A 17,531-nucleotide genomic window follows, 5' to 3' on the forward strand; every position below is an offset into this window, starting at 1 on the left:
GTGAAAGACAACCTTTTCATGCATCGTCCAAACATGACACATCTTTCATTGAAAGTCAAGTATGAAGTAGACAGCTTGGCAGCGCGGTAATAGAATGAGGCGCAATCTACGATTAGCAGTACCACGGCGGCGGCGGCGGCGGCGGCGGCGGTGGCGGCGGTGGCGGCGGGAGGAAGCTATAAATCGCGCGATAGCTGCGCGTGCGCCGCCGCTGACGTTCTCGCAATCTCGGCCGCGCGAGATCCGCCGGCATCTCGCACCTGTTCTCACTCACGCGCCGACACTACTCTGATATCTCGATAATGATCCGATAGGAATGCGCTCTGCGTATGCGAACGGCGGAATTAAATATAATGCATGATATTTAAATAATTGTAATCGTGAATCGTGATAAGACGTGTTGGTAATGAAAATTAAGTTAATCCATTATTTTTATTGGGTTAGTTAATGGGAAATATTATTTTATAATAATTATGTAAGGCGATGGTCACGTTAATTCGTGGATGTAGATAGGACTGCTGATGGCACTTCAACCTTCAGATATGGTATTCGATACACACGTTGTAATCATAATGGTTGTGCAACACAATTTAAATAAACTTTAATATAATAATATCACTCATACCACACCACGACAGATAAATTGATGCTCTTTTGTACCGAGTTTTATAATTAAAAATAAATACCAGCCGAATGGCAATAGAATACCTAAAGAATACATAATACTTATAAATTACTTTTAATTACTAATAAATTGGTGATCATAATCATTAAACAAACCCCTCCCCCGTTTTTTACTTCTATACTACTGTAGAAATATTAAGATTATATTCATTACCTGCATTTTAATACATACATTTACATAAATTTATAACCACAAGATGTATCTATTTATAGGGCTAGAAGCAGCATCCCACGATTAAGTATTCCTTTCTAGGATCCTTAACAGTGTCCGAGTTTTGTATCAGCATGTTGATACAAAGGCCATTGTTAGTGGTATCAGTTGCTGCTCGGATCTCGCCACTACTTATTATCTGAACTAACTGTTTTCGCAATCCCAGATTCAGTTTGATTCTATTGAACTCAGCTTCTGAACTGTGAACCACTAATTTCATCAAGCATCTACCTGCAATCGTTACACCTTTAAGAGCCATATCCAGTGATAGGCATGCACTAAATACTAGACAACTTTCCATTAAGTAGGTACTTAGTATTAGTCTTCCTGCTTGATCTGTATTCCAAAGAGCTCCCATCTCTATCACCTGTTGGGAGAGAGCCTGTAGCTCGTTAGATAAGTGAAGAATGCCGCAATTAGCTCGGTGAAAGACGCTATCATGTCCGCACACTTTTCCCTATCTAGGCCGGTGTAGCATGCATTTTAATTCTGCGGCCGCTGTAGTGTCGGCTCGGGAGTGTCGGTAAATAGAGCAGAACTGCGTCGTCGCGCTCCGCCGGGGGCTGATGTGGGCCGCCGCCATCTCCGACAACAACCAACTAACAATACCAGAAGAGACTTGCTGTACGCCGCAAATATGCCAAGAACGCCCGATTCCGGTATCGGTTTCGCTATAAAAATTAACAAGCGGAGAATCGGCTACACGAGAACATGCATTTCTTGGTGCTCATCATACACAGTGGATCCATTAGACACGGGTGGATGTCTCCGGCGTATCCATCGCAAATTGACAGTTCTCCCGCCAATTAGATCGTCCGTGTAATGAGTTCTGGAGACAGGATCACGAAGAGTCCTCCTGTGCGATACATGTTGTTATTAAAAGCGCATCAGCCGCGAGCGACATTCCGCGCGCGTCCCTGTTATTACTGCAAACAACATCTTATTCCATTCGACATTGTGAAGGGTGCCGGGCGGCGACAGGCGACGTGCTAATGACCAGTCGGCACTGCGACACCAATCGCATTTCAAGCTAGACACGAATGTATAGGTATAGAAAACCTACAGGCATCCTGACAGATAAATGAACGGTGCGTATGAGGATCGGTGCGGAAGTGTTCTGCGGAGCGTAATGATCAGCGCGCACTCACGTGGCAGCCCGTGGGAACATGCGCACGCGCCGCCCCCGTCGCCCCCGCCGCCCCCGTCACCCCCGCCGCCCCCGTCGCCTGCTGGACGCACACACTTCACGACATCACTCACTCACTACCCGTTACACAATTTGTATCTTTTACTATAAGAGATCAGAACGGCGAGAAGAGATCACCAGTTCATAATAGTTATAAAGCTTAAATTTTGTAAAGTCTAAATTTTATTCTAAACTGTAGAGGTCTTATAAACATGTGCTGCTCTTTAGCGTTTCTTTATGCAAAATTCCAGGATAAAATACCAAAAACTGCCGGAAAAATCAGGAATAACGCCTTTTGTCAACAAAGTAATTTCTCACCGGGTGTCAGTGTGAACCTGCACCTATATTACTCCTATAATACTACAGATGCTATAGCAGCACTATAGGTGTTATAGCAACAGCAGGTACGCGTGGCGACGCGGAAGCGCGCGTGGGAACCCCCGGCTGGCAGCAGAACCACCATTAGGGATGGGATACGCACAATTTTTGCCACAAATTGTGATGCGGAGCTGCGGGCGGCTTCGTCCATCACTCGGGATTGAAATAACTGTAAACACTTGGTACATTTGCGTTACATCGTTTTTCTAATCCTTCTTCAAACTTAAGCTTGTCAATTTCCTTAGTAACTTAGCGTAAGTATTATCGAAGTAATCTTAATGAATGGGGAATCAAGAACCGCACAGTATATATGTCGCAGGCATCTGGTTTAATCTCCCGTTTGATTGAACCGCTAGCCCGTTCATTGGATGACGCTATTCAGTTGTATGACTAGGCCGAACGTTGAATGTACAAGCGTCACAAAACGTCCAACTAGTTAGCGGACTTAAAATCAGTCAGGTGGTGAATAAAACAAATATGGCGTCTAACAGCGAACAGCTGACACAAAAAGCACTTGTATTGTTATTTTTTGCAAATAAATTAGCTTTAAAGTGCGTTATTTATGTTAAAATTGTGTGACAACATGGATTTACCTATTATTACACCGTCGGCGGATAGTTTCAAAGAAAAAATGTGCTGAAAATGCATAATTATGAACAACAATATCAAGGTACGTTTATTGTTATTGTTTAGTTAATTTGTGAGATGAGAGCTTTGTAAAATAGTCTTTTTGTTGACTCTTGTCTGGTCATGTTCATCCTAACCAGACATTACAAAGTTGCTATACTATATCCCATTTAACGACTTCGCTGAATAACGTTCAGTCATGACGTTGGACGTTACAGTCAACCACTTGACGAGTTGTTCTTTAGTCATTCAACTGAGTAGCGTCATCCAATGAACGGGCTAGCGGTTCAATCAAACAGGAGATTAAACCAGATGCCTGCGACATATACATTACATATATAAAATCACTAGCAGTTCCCGCGCGCTTCGCTTTGCCTTAAAAAGTTTTAGCCTATGTTCTTTCCCAGGGTCTAGATCTAGACCATATGTAGGTATACCAAATTTAATTCAAATCCGTTCAGTAGTTTTGGTGTGAAAGAGTAACAGACAGACACAGTTACTTTCGCATTTATAATATTAGTTAGGATTACATATTACCCAGGGTAATGGAATTACTTACAGAAGGGTACAATTTAAATCATCACCAAAAAAAATAATTGTACGCTAATACATTGCACCAAAAAAAATAATTAAAACCAAATTAATTAAATCAACTCCAAAATCGAAACCCCAAAAAAAACGTTTACGTTCCAAAATAAATAAACACGCCTCCAAATAATTGCAAGTTTAAAATAGAAAATCTTTTTCGTCGCCAAAACGGATAAATCATCACCAAATTATGCTATACTAAAATATAAACATTGACACCAAAACTTAGTGTTCAATTTTTTTTTATATCACCAAATTATCCTACCCAAAAACAATATAAAATATAGTATAAAGGTAATCGATTTACCAGTTAATTTTAATATGTAGGCATTTACGGCTTTAAGAGTGGTGCGGCATGAATTTTGAATTTGCGCGATGCTTGTGGACGCAATGTATTGATGTCTAGTACATCGACCTCAATACATCGCGGCAAATTCACCCCTTCTGGACAAGGTCAAATTTGAGCGGCGCCATCCCCCCGCGCCCGCATACTCATATACATACATTTACCTATCATCATGATCATCAGCCAATAATCATCCACTGCTGGACATAGGCCTCTCCCAAGGAGCGGCACAACACTCGGTCCTCGGCCTTCCTCATCCAAACACAACCCGCCTAAGGTCGTCTGTCCAGCGGGCAGGAGGGCGTCCCACGCTGCGTTTGCCTGTTCGAGGTCTCTACTCGAGAACTCGTCTACCCCAACAGTTATCGGTTCTTCGGTAGATATGACCAGCCCACTGCCATTTCAACTTGCATATTTTTACAGCTATGTCAATAACCTTAGTTCTCTGACAGATAACCTCATTTCTGATACGATCCATCAGAGAAACCCCAAGCACCAAGCACTTAACTATAATAAATTGTATTTCAATTCCTTATTTCTATAGAATTTATTGGTACATGGCAAAATTCAAACCCTCGGCCACACGAATGGGAGTCGAGATGGCGTAACGGATAGATTTTACTAGGCACATACTTAAGAATGATTTAATTAATTCATAAAGCAATTTAAAAAGTTACTTTGTTTTGGGATAAGCTATTTATTATTTGGTTTAAACTTAATTTTTAATATTTACTTTTACTTTTTTTGGTTAGAAAGGATTATTAAAATGATACTGATAAAAGAATATATTGGTTACATCTATATAGCGATGATATACTTTATTTGGTTTGAAATAAATTTTAATGGTGTCAATATAGTTTTACAGTATGCAGTAAAAAATAATTTGGTTCATTTCAAAAATATTTTGGGAAGCATGATTTGGTTATGATTTATCCGTTTAGGCGGAGATTTCGAATTTATTGGCGGCAGTATCATATAATTTCTGGTGGAGGTTTAAATACAAGCCCTTACAGAATCCACATTGCTTATTTTTGAGTACAAAGGTCCCCCTAAACCCGAAAGACCGAAGAAGAAACGCTTAGTTATAAGTATTGAGAAATAAATTATATATGAAAGCCATAGCAAAAAAACAAATAGCACATGTTGTAGGTACCATTCTGAATTCGGTCGTCTGAGGAGTTGCATTTAAACAACAAGAAGCACATTAATTCTAGCTTCCACGAGCCGTCCACACGTTCTTTCAGCGAGTAAAATCTCTCAGTATAATATGTGAGATTGCTTCAGATGGAATTGATAAACTGGAGGGTTACTCTATACAAACGAACGAGAGCTGTTTTCAATCGGCAAGTTTAATACAACGAGATAGAGTCTTGGCTCGCGCAGCTGCCTTCCAATACTTAGTTTTTCGTAATATAGAGTAATATAGACCCCTCCGACGCGGAAGTCCCTGCTTGAAATTATTTCATCCCATAACTATCCCAGGTTGATGTAACTAGATTGCCAGTGGTTATTTCAACTGGCTGAGGTAAGTGTGAGAGTAATGTGTCACCTCCACTCGGTGTCCAGTTACTCGCAGGTGTGAAGTGATTACAGTTTTGATTGCAAACTGTTTCTGCGTTTCAATGTATGTTTCCGTGAAGGAATATCTTAATGTTCAGACACGCAGAGAATTTGTCATAGATGGTAACTAATCATATATGTAATATACACGATGTACCTAAGGTAAGTACTTATTTAGTGGTATAGTTAGATATAGATAAAATCACGACGGAGGTAGATGGAATAACATTAATCGATTAAAAAGTTATGAATCGATTATCACCTACTAAATTAGTCCGTCCAGTATTACGATTATGTGGGTGACAACGCACAACACGATTATAAGCATTTTCTTCGCATAAAATAGTCATTATGGAACTCTCTAATCCCATAACAATAAGATTAGGCTGGCCATACGTATTTAGCATTATCACAGAGAAAGCAGGCTGATGGTGTGACCAAGTGTGTCATTCGGATGATTGCAGTCCATCGCGCGCCGCACACCACATCTGCGCGTGCGTGCCGCGACTGTGCACGCAATGAACACCGTACAAGAATAATAGGGTCGATGAGAGCGTTTTCTTAGTACAAATAGATATAAGATGCTGTTTTTTTTGCAAACTAGGTTCTTTATTTATTATATGCAAACTTCTTGTGTGTACTCCATGTGCGGTGGTTTTTAATAAACCAAATCATAAGTACCTAGTTATAATTGATGCCGAACAATTAAACAGATAAGTAGTAAGAATTTTCAGTAAAAGTGCGGAGCTATTTCATTAAATAAGTTAGTTTAAAAATCTAAGCAACCTTAACGTAAAACTAACTTTTTAAATCACAAAATTAATATGAACTTGAACTTTGCTCTGTGAGGTAGCAGAAATAACAGCATTGTGCAATATAATATTTTGTTTACAACTTACAATTATTGAAGAATTGGTGTAGAAAATGATGACTATGTCTGTACCTGTCAACAAAAATAAAAATCTCGTTAGTATTATTATGGAGTTCGATCAGCAAATCTCAAAATAATGGAAGACGCATGAGCTAAAAACTTTACAATAATTATTTTCTATGTTGATTTGTAGACCACAATCATACCTACATATAATTCAAAAATTTAAATGTAACGCATAAAATGAACCAACCTTTCTTTATACCATTCCAAACCATTTGCCCCACACAAGCCTACTAAAAACAAAACGTTGAAATATTTGAAAAGAAACTACTCTAGTACACAAACACCTGTGCGTTAGATTTAATTTGTGATAGCCGGGAGTCGAAGCCGGGACCGGCTATCAAAGGGCCGCTCCTTAACTGATGAACTGTAGCGGCTAGTTAGAGAATACGTAGAACTGTAGACACAGGACACTCCGAAATAAAAGAATAAGAAATGTACGTGGAAATTAAGAACAACAGAGAGTACGAGAATAGTATTAGATATCGTGAATACTGTGTCTGGATTAAAATAATCCGTTTTATAATGGTAAAATTATATCCTAATATATTTTTACCCTATTCAAGAAAAAAACAATCATGAGATATTTTTTTTTAATGGTGACCAATTTAACAAACTTAAATATTTGATAAGAATATCGTTACTAACGCTGCTGCCTCCATAAATAACTTGTGCAATTATAAAATAACAATCCACATCGAAGATCCGGTGGTGATTAAAAATGGCGAGCTTTTAATAAGTTTGGTTTTAAAATGATAGTTTTTTTTTGTATAAAGTTTATCGTAGATCAAACATTAGCGACAGTAAAATAGATGCGACGCAATAAAATAAACTATTAAGTAGCTGTGAGCGGCGTCGGAAATGACGCCACATTCCTGCGCCTGCGCATGTTCACACACAGCACTAAGTTATATTTTGTATTTATTATTATTTCAATTTGTACTTACATTATCTACTACTTTTAGAGTCTTATATTATCTTATTTTTCCAAAACAATTCGGGACGCGCAATTTCTTAAAATGTATATTAAAATCTGCATTAACACTAGTTAGATTCAAAAGCAGTAACAAAAAATAAATACTTTTCTACCATCCTACCTATATCACCCCTAAATTGAGAAAACGTCACTTCAATTCAACAAGCTCACAACGTTGGCGTCGCAACAATGTGTACCGAAAGTTGCGTTAATTATGTAACGAGAGCCTGTCAACATCACACGTTACAATTCAACGTCGGACGACGACGGACGAACTTTAACCCTTCATTGGCGATTCAACGGTGAAAGCTCCGCCTCGTTACGAGTTATTATGTTCTGTTTACAGCCACATACTGCCTGCACCTATGTCGGGTTCACACACCACATTGGGTATAATATGTTGTGTTACGTAAGTACATAATTATGATAAGAATTCATTCATCCTCAGGTGTAGGTTTATCATGTCGAGTCAATATTGTGCTGTCAAACTGTTATATCCATACAAGATAGGTACATCAATACCTTATTTTCTCTAATGCATATTTTTAAGCAATGAAACAATTGTCTGAACTGTTAAAAATTCCATGCCAGTTTTCTGGGATGAATATTTCAAATATTTTTGAGCTGTGCGAAATGATGAAGATAATAATAATATTTTCCGAACTAAGATCAATATTTCCCGGCGGCGGTGGACATGCGTGGGCGCAGGTGACTGCTGACACGGCGCAAAATGAATGCACGTAATTGGACAGAAAATTCCCGCGATTTATGTCATTGGCCAATTGAATAACGGCGAGCTTCCGCGATCTCTGATAGGTTGATCATAGAGACGATAACTGGATTTGATTTAATTTTAAGTAAAACCTCAAACCTAGGCTAGCAAAGGAGATACAGTTATAACTTCACTAGTTCAAAATATTATTTAACTTACATCCAAAGATTCACACATGCACATCAGTGATAATAATAATGCTCTTTTCATAAAATATAATTGTGCACAACATTTAAATTAACCCATCATCCACCTACTTAATCAAGACTTAGACAACCGTTAAGAAACACAGGCTTAATGCCGCATGTAACAGCCAGCTAAGTCATTAACGATTAATTTCGTCTGTCTATCAAGATAATTTTACTTGAAGTTTCGCCCAGAGCTATGGAGTCATTAAGTTCAATAGAGTAGCGTATAAACAGGGTGTTTCGAAAATGCGTAGTTTCTTTAATTGAATCTAGTGATTGTTGGCGCGTGGTGCAAGGTTGCCGGGACGCTAGCGTGGGAGCGCCGAGAGTGGCACAAGGGATCGGAGACCGCGATAATGAAATGTAGGTACTGCTGTAACTGTAAGATGAAATTGGTATTAATATATATGGTGTAGAAATTTAGCCTTATTTTTTTTTGCAATTCTGTAACACATTGTATACTATAAGAGTACTTATTTGCACTAGCTATCTATACTATAGGTAGAGATGGCAGGCGCTATGTGGATTAGCTCATTCATATTATGTACGTGCTACATATTTTCAGAATTGAATAAATGGAAAAGTCCATGTTTTATAATTATGTTTTCATGAGTCGCTATTGTTTGTAACGTGATCCGCTGGACATCAAACCTGCTACCTTGCGCAACCCGCGCCGGACAGTCGCCATTACCGACTACGTTCTCACAGACAGACAGACGGCATGCATATGAACAAAATAATATAATGTAAGTACTTATGTACTTACATTATATTCTGGAGTGGAGACCCCGTGTCGGCAAACGGCGTGTCGGTCGCCCCCCAACCCGTCGTTGGTCTGATGATCTGCGGAAGGTAGCGGGAAGCCGCTGGATGCAGATGGCGGGTGACCGTTTGGGGTGGCGATCGTTAGGAGAGGCCTATGTCCAACAGTGGACTACAGAAGGCTGAGAGAGAGAGACCTATGTACTTCTGAATATTATAAAACCATTCCAACAACATTCAAAGAATTAAATGTAATCGCTCGGAATTAAAAATAAACCGGGTAACAAACCTGCTTGAGAAAAAAAATAAGGGTGTAGGTATTTAGTAAGTATACGGATTCGATGATTATTATAAATTAAATAACATTTTATGTGGACGAAATTTAGTTGTAATGAAAATAGTTGATGCCTCTCATTGTTACTTAACTTTATTTTTAAATGAAGTAGAGGAAATACACTTTAAATATGAAGGCTTATAAAATGCTTAATTGAATATAAGATTGGTTATTAATCTCGCAATAGCTGCCTACTCCCGTACGCACAATCGTTAATCATTCACGGCACAAGTGATTTCGCAAAAGCTAAAATAATTATAGTGTGTGAATTTTCCTCCACGTAGCACGCAGATGTTCATTTGTAGATTTGGGTATGTTCTGGGCTGAATGAGGACTTATGAATGAATTGATTTTGGGTCACCCGGCTGATATTTATTCCTAAGAAAAGCATGTTTAGTTTCAGGAATCTTATAAATATTTAGTAATATCACGAGAATAGTCGCAAATACTGGATTTGTTAAATTGTGGAAGAGATATAAATTGGTTGTGTATGAAAATTGTGTAAGGTGTTAGTTTAAAATGAATAATAGTACATACCTACACGTGTGTTAGAATGCTTCCACCGACTTGTAATATGTAGTGTGTTTACAGTTCTATGATAATGATAGATGATAAGATTTGGGGTTATGTTAAGGCTGATAGTACCAAACCCAATGAGCGCTGTTTTAACACTAATTTATTTCCATTATAAAATATTACTGCATAGTAAACAAGTAATGTATGTGTGTGTAAGTATCAATCTGATTTCAACCTTATAGCAATATACATAATACATATAACATCTAAGTAAGTACCTATTGTACGGTAGCCGTAGCCCGTACATCCTGCCCACTCAAAAGAAGGAAGAGCATTATATAAAATAAGATTTAAATGTTACTGTAGCTAAAGTAAAGTTACAAGTATAATGATAACTGTAAATTAAATTAATTAGGTATAAAATGCAATGTTAAGATATTGAACTTAAATATTTCATTCAAATACAAAAAATACAATATAGTAAGTACTTAAGTATTTCATTCACACACTTCACTATTAATGATTACGGAAGGAATGTCTAATCTAACTGAGCGCGGTCGAACAGTTGGCGTAGTCCAAGTGTCGTGGTGGTCCGCGCTCGGGGTGCCGGGGGCCGGGGCGCGGGCGGCGGGGGCCGGGGCGGGGGCGCGCGCTCGCAGCAGCCGCAGCGGCAGCGCCGGGGGGGCGCCGCGGGACTCGATGCTCGTTGTGGTCAGCTCGAGGCGGCGCTTGTATTTTCGCCATCGCAGGAGAGAGTATACAGCTCCGGAGATGATGACGACTCCCATTACGGTGTACATTACCGAATACTGGTGCACATCATGAATGCTGAGGGGTTCGTTAGCCTTTTGCTTCAGGTCGTCAATCTGTGTTTTCAAATTGTCCCAGTCATGAATGTGGTCTTCTGGAACGAACGGCGTCATATCTGACGTATTCACGATGTGGTTTAGAATTGATGATCCAACAATGTATGTATTATCAGTTTCCATCTGCATGTGGCTCATATAGTTGCTATGTCCAATGATCGAGAATGTCGTACTCTTTACTGCACAACCTTGACCTATATCCAGTAGGCCATTACCGGTCAACGACTTCAATGTCATCTTGTTATCAGGACAGAAAATGCGCAGCGAGCAGTTCTCACAGCATGAGTACAACCATCTATTGTTGTTGTGTAATTTAATCCACAGCTCGTGGCACGGCTCCGCTCTTGTACGGCACATGGGTTTGTTATGAATGCTGATGTTGCATATACTCTGTGTCATCTGAACTTGATGTATGAGTTTATCAATGGAGCATAGTATTATAGGCGCCAACAGGCTGCTGCAGAAGGAGTACAAAGAGATCCTCCAAACTATCAATGAAGACCTGCTAAGTAAGATCAGCAGTGAATACCACACACAGTGGAAGTTCAACGCGCCAGCCTACCCATCAGCAGGAGGCCTTTGGGAAGCTGCCGTCAAGAGCTTAAAATATCATCTCAAAAGAGTGATTGGCGAACAGAAACTCACCTACGAAGAGTTTATCACTCTACTGCATCAGATCGAGGCGTGCCTCAACTCACGACCTCTCATATCATTAAGTGAAAGCCCGGATGGCGAATACTTGTCTCCAGGACACTTCCTGGTGGGCGGCTCACTAATCACAAGGCCACAGACGGATCCCGAGCAAATGAATTTGACTACGAGATGGCGTTTAATCCAATCAATGAACAAACAGTTCTGGAAGAAGTGGTCATCAGATTACCTACAACAGTTGCAAATAAGAACAAAGTGGAGAACATCTACCAAAAACATGGCAGTTGATGACGTCGTCCTTATCAAAGACGACAACCTACCCCCTGGCAAGTGGGCGTTGGGCAGGATCGTCGCCGTACACCCCGGCCAAGACGGACACGTCCGGGTAGCTACTGTGAAAACGAAAGGCGGCATCATAAAACGACCGATCCTAAAATTGGCTTTGTTGCCAGTAAGAGAAGAACACGCCACGTCACAGATAAGCGACGTACAATGCACGACACCAACGACTGATGACGTCACAACAGCTGATTCGCATGCAGACGCGCCCGATCAAGTGACAACTCCCACGGTCAAGGCCAGCGGGCGACCAAAGCGAACAACAAGGAAAGGCATTTGTCACTACATATCCATGGCGCTACTACTTTTCTTATCAATGTTGACTTCAGCACAATGCGACTGCAATATCACACAATTTAACAACAACATGAACATGTATTTCGACAAGATGTACGATATGAGCATCATCCGAGACGACTGGAAATTAATCATGTATTATAATATGAGTACATACTGGTTCGGACTGCAACACCTGGAAAAATACGTCTATCACCTGGAAGAATTTCTGGATGTTTATTTTGCAGCCACTTTATGTAACGTGATAGCCAAGCGATAGTGGTTGTTACTCGGTGCAGTGAACTGCATTCGTTTAATAACTTGTCCACTAGGTCATTCTTATGACATAAGGCTGCGTTCACATTGTTTTTCTTGACCTCAATTGTTGGAGGTTGATATGTCTTTTCTTTGATCTTCTCTGTTTCGAATGTGGACAACCAAGCCGGGCCATTCCACCACAGCGGGTGTTTGTACAGCTGTGCAGCAGTTACTCCTCGTGTGGCACAATCAGCTGCATTCTCCTCTGACTTGACGTGATGCCAGCATGTAGCAGGGATGATTTCCAGTATGGAACGTATTCTGTTGGCGACAAATGGCTTCCACCTGTTGATGTCTCCGTGGATCCAGCCAAGGACCACCATAGAGTCGGTCCATGCGAAGATCTGTGTGTTGTCTGATATGGTCTCCATGACTTTTTCCATAAGTCGTGATAATAGGAGCGCGCTACAAAGTTCAAGTCTGGGTAGCGACGGTTTTGTTTTCAACGGCGATAATTTTGTTTTCGCAGTCATGAGTGTTGATGTAAACTCGCCCTTATAATCATGTGTTGTGATATAAATAGAACAAGCAATAGCCTTCTCCGAGGCGTCGCAAAATCCATGTATTTGATAGTTTGATTTATCTCCCAGATATCTAGGTATCTCGAAATGATCTATGTGTTGAAGATCTTGTTTTAGTTGCTCCCAGTCTTTGTTTAGCGATTCTGGTAATAGTCCATCCCAATCTAAGGGTTCCTCGGACCATGTTTGTTGGAATAATAATTTCGCTCGGATAGTAAGCGGCGATAGCCATCCTAGCGGATCAAATATCACTGATATCTTTGATAGTAACTCTCGTTTTGTAAGTCGTTTTTCATTGTTTTCTGATTGATATTTGTTCTGGAATGTGAACGTGTCACTTGTAGGGTTCCAGCGGATGCCCAACGTCTTCCTGGATTCTGAGCACTTGAAGTCGAGGGGGGTGTCAAGTTGCTCGGCTGATAAACCTTCAGTTAGCTTCGCTGTATTGCTGGACCACTTCCGGATATTCATGCCAGCCCCTCCCAAGATGTCAATAAGTTCTTTTTGTAGCTGTTTTGCTTCTTCGACCGTGCTCGCTCCTTCTAGAAGATCGTCCATGTAGAATGACGTCATCAATGCCCTTGATGCTAATGGGTACTTGTCTGCTTCGTCGATCGCCAACTGTTTCAGTGTTCTCATTGCCATATATGGCGCGGCCTTCAGCCCAAAGACGATGGTCGAAAGTTGATACTCTTTCAGGGCTTCTTGTGGTGACTCCCTCCAGACTATGCGTTGTAGATGCTGATCTGACTCTCTGACGTTGATCTGTCTGAACATTTTCTCTATATCTGCCGTGATGACGTATTTGTGCTGACGCCACCCGAGTATTAAGCTTTGTAAATCTTTCTGAAGGTTAGGACCACGTTCCATCAGGTCGTTCAGGCTATATCCAGACGAAGTCTTGCTTGACGCATTGAATACTGTTCTCAATGCAGTAGTGGTTGATTCTAATTTCAACACACCGTGATGTGGGAGATAGTACGAAGTTTGTACTTGTTCGCTGACTAAGCGCATGTGGTTGCGTTCTTCAAAATCTCTCATGAATTTTATGTAACTTTCTGAAAAGTTCTGATTTTTCTTCATCTTGTTTTCTAGATTATGGAACTGTGCTATGGCTTTTGATTTTGATTGTCCTAGTTTTTCTTCGAAGTTGGGCTTCATAGGTATAGCCACTTCATATCTTCCGTCCTCCAGACGTCTGGTAGTGGATTGGTAGAACTCCTCACAGTACTGCTCGTCCTGTGTGAGATCATCTGGTTGATTGGTAATCTCTTCAAGCTCCCAGTATTGAGAGATGTCTGATAAATTGTTGACTACCACGTGACAATTGAAGGTTTTCACGCTTCCTGATAATATCCAGCCCATTCTCGTCTGCTGGGCGATGGGTGCCATGTTAGGACCCTTGATAAGACCACTCATAATTATGTTAGAGTAGATGCTGGCGTCCAGTAGTAGGTCAATAGGTCTTGATACGTTGTACTGGGGGTCGGCCAGCTTGATATGTTGCAGGTGGTCCCATGGTTTTTGATTGAAGGTCATGTTAGGAAGATTATTAATGACGTGCTTTATGACTAATGCTTGAGTGGTGAAACCATAGTCATCATGAATTGATCGACAATCGAGTGTAATCATTCCTTTGCCTTGTTTCGAGCCATTTCCGATGCCTGATACTGAAGCATGATAGCGTTGCCTTGGTAAGCCTAACAGCTGAGCAGCATTTTCAGATATTAGGGATATCTGTGAGCCTTGGTCGAGTAGGGCCCGCAGGGTGATATAACGACCATCAATGGACTTGATTTTTAGTGAGAGGGTCGTCAGTAAGATCTCTTCGTCATCTGTGGCAACGTGATTTACGCTGTGCTGCTTGTTATCTTGGCGCAAAGTTGAAGGTGAAGGCATCGTAGGTACTGTGTGTACGGGTGTCGAATTCGACACGGACACGGCGGCGGCTTCATTCATGCGCGGCATATGTGCGCGCGGCGGCATTTTGCTGACATTGGCGTAGGCATCATGTAGAATGGTGTTATGTGTGTTCTGGCACTGTTTGCACCTTTTTGTTGAAACACACGGATTGTCGTAGTGTTTGTAGAGGCAATTCTGGCAAACGTGTAGTTTTATCACTGTAATCAGCTTTTCCTCGGGGGTCATTCTGACAAATTTGTTGCATTTGTACAACGCGTGACTGTTGTTGCATAGCGGGCAATTCCACGTGCATGTTGCAATAGCTTGCAGTTCCCTTTTTGGAAATTTTCCACTGCGATTCCCGCCTTGATATTGATAAAACGGCTTGTTCTGTTGATATGGCCTGTTTGATGTAGTTGATGTTGTTTCCCTTTCTTTCTTATGTATGGGCTCCAACGCTGTGAATTTGCCTTCTAGGAACTCCATAAGCTCAGAAAGCGATGGCAGGTCACGTGGCGATTTCCGTGCTTCTTTGTAATCACCATAGGTCTCGATATCCAATTTTTTTGATATGAGGTGCACCAACAGAGGGTCCCAAGTACTTGTGTCGATACCCAGGTTTTGTATGGCATGTAGACACTCCATCGTAGTATCATAGAGACGTCGGATCTCAAATGATGTTTGCTTCTGCACAATCGGCTGATTTAGGAATGCTTCAATGTGCTTTGTAAATAACAATTGTTGATTATTGTATCTATGGGTCAACAGATCCCATGCTGCGTCGTAGTTATCGGATGATATATGAAGATGCTGGATGAGTCGCTCCGCATCTCCGCGTAGTTTCCCTTTCAGGTGCTGCATTTTTTGGCATTTAGAAAGGAGATTGTTGTTATGGATACTCTCCACGTAGAGGTCGAAGAAGGTGGGCCACTGTGTGTAGCTTCCGGAGAACACTGGGATGTCGATGCGAGGGGTTGATTGTTGAAGATGCGCTGTCGACGCTAGTTTAAGATTCAAGTCCCTCTTGATTGATCTGTAGGTATTCTCGTAGATTCCAAATTCTTCGTCGTAAATTGAATCCGATCCCTGGAGATAGTTATCGATCTGTAAGTGTAAGGTGTCGATCGTACTCCATCTTGATTGAACATTCTTCAGCTCGTCTTCCAGTTCCCACTTGTCGCGTATCTCGTCCACTTTGATATTCTTCACCATTCTGTTGAATGCTCTGAAGTTGGTTCGCTGTTGCGAGAGGAGGTCAGCCACCTTGCTCGGGGGGGCCTCCGTGGACGTGGACGCGGAGGGCGCCGGGGGCGCGCGCGCCGCCGGGGGGACCGCAGGGGCGGCCGCGGCCGGCGGGCCGTAGACGGACGGGGTCAGAGCAGTAGACGCTGACGGGATGGGCACTGACGGTATCGTAAGTTTCACCTGTCTTGGATTCACTAACGGTGATTTCGGTTGCATTTCCTCACCTGATGCAGCGGGAAACGAATGGATCTTGCTGCGCACAGAGTCGAAGTAGATCCTTGATTGTGAGTACTGATCTTCTTTGAAGTAGGGCTCGATGTCGTTTTCATAAACGGCCAGCTTGTCATTGTTTGACTGGAACTCCGCCCACAGTTTGTCCAATGTATCCAGACGCTCGTCCAGATACGTGCGTGTCTTCCGTCTCGCAGAATCCTTGCTGAAGTTGCGCTCGATCTGTTTGATCAGCTCGATGATATCGGATTGCCGTTGAATTAGGCTTTCCATGTTGATAAGTTGAGACTGTCTGTCGCTGTCTTGATATGACTGTATGTCACTTGATATACCTCACTAATGTCGAAGCGAGAGCTGGTCCTCGATGATAGCAGATGAACTGCGTGTTCCGAACCCGGGACTCCCAGATACAGCCTTGTGCGCCTTCTCAATCTGACTGGGGAGGGCCGCTGGTGGCAGGCCAGTCAAACCGAATCGCAGCTGCACCAAGAAATCACCAGAAACTTCACACTATTGATTGTTTATCACCACACGGACCGCTGGTCTTTATTTTCGAAGGACCAAAAACTGTAGTGTGTTTACAGTTCTATGATAATGATAGATGATAAGATTTGGGGTTATGTTAAGGCTGATAGTACCAAACCCAATGAGCGCTGTTTTAACACTAATTTATTTCCATTATAAAATATTACTGCATAGTAAACAAGTAATGTATGTGTGTGTAAGTATCAATCTGATTTCAACCTTATAGCAATATACATAATACATATAACATCTAAGTAAGTACCTATTGTACGGTAGCCGTAGCCCGTACATAATAACCTAAGCAAGTCCTTTACAATTTTAAATAGTTTCCTCATCGTTTGAGTACATTAGAAAACAACCTTTTAACTGCACATTAATTCTGAATGACGAGAGAAACAATAAAAAAAAGTTTCCCTCTACAAGAATCCCAGTGTTGGGTGTCGGTTAGTTTGTCATATCGTAATGATGTTATTGTTACAGTGCCTGCGCGCGCGCCGCCGCCGCCGCCGCCGGCGCAGAGTGACATGTTGCGTCACTCATTGTCTTTGAGCTAACATCAGAATAATGAGCCCAACTTTGTTCTACAACTAAATTG

The 17,531-nt window shown here is 41.4% G+C and overlaps 2 protein-coding genes across 7 annotated transcripts in view; both read right to left on the bottom strand.

The window, feature by feature from the left end:
• LOC105390547 overlaps positions 1–17,531 on the bottom strand; it is a 99,158-nt gene that overhangs the window by 69,283 nt on the left and 12,344 nt on the right. The gene's annotated exons all lie outside the window — the stretch shown is intronic.
• On the bottom strand, positions 12,201–16,684 carry LOC105385988. Its single transcript, XM_048633256.1, has 2 exons — positions 12,485–16,684; positions 12,201–12,335 (listed from the first exon to the last, which is right to left on the bottom strand). The coding sequence occupies exons 1-2, from the start codon at positions 16,682–16,684 to the stop codon at positions 12,201–12,203; spliced, it is 4,335 nt and encodes a 1,444-aa protein (XP_048489213.1).

Source organism: Plutella xylostella, chromosome 5, assembly GCF_932276165.1.
Source record: "Plutella xylostella chromosome 5, ilPluXylo3.1, whole genome shotgun sequence".
NCBI lineage: Eukaryota > Metazoa > Arthropoda > Insecta > Lepidoptera > Plutellidae > Plutella > Plutella xylostella.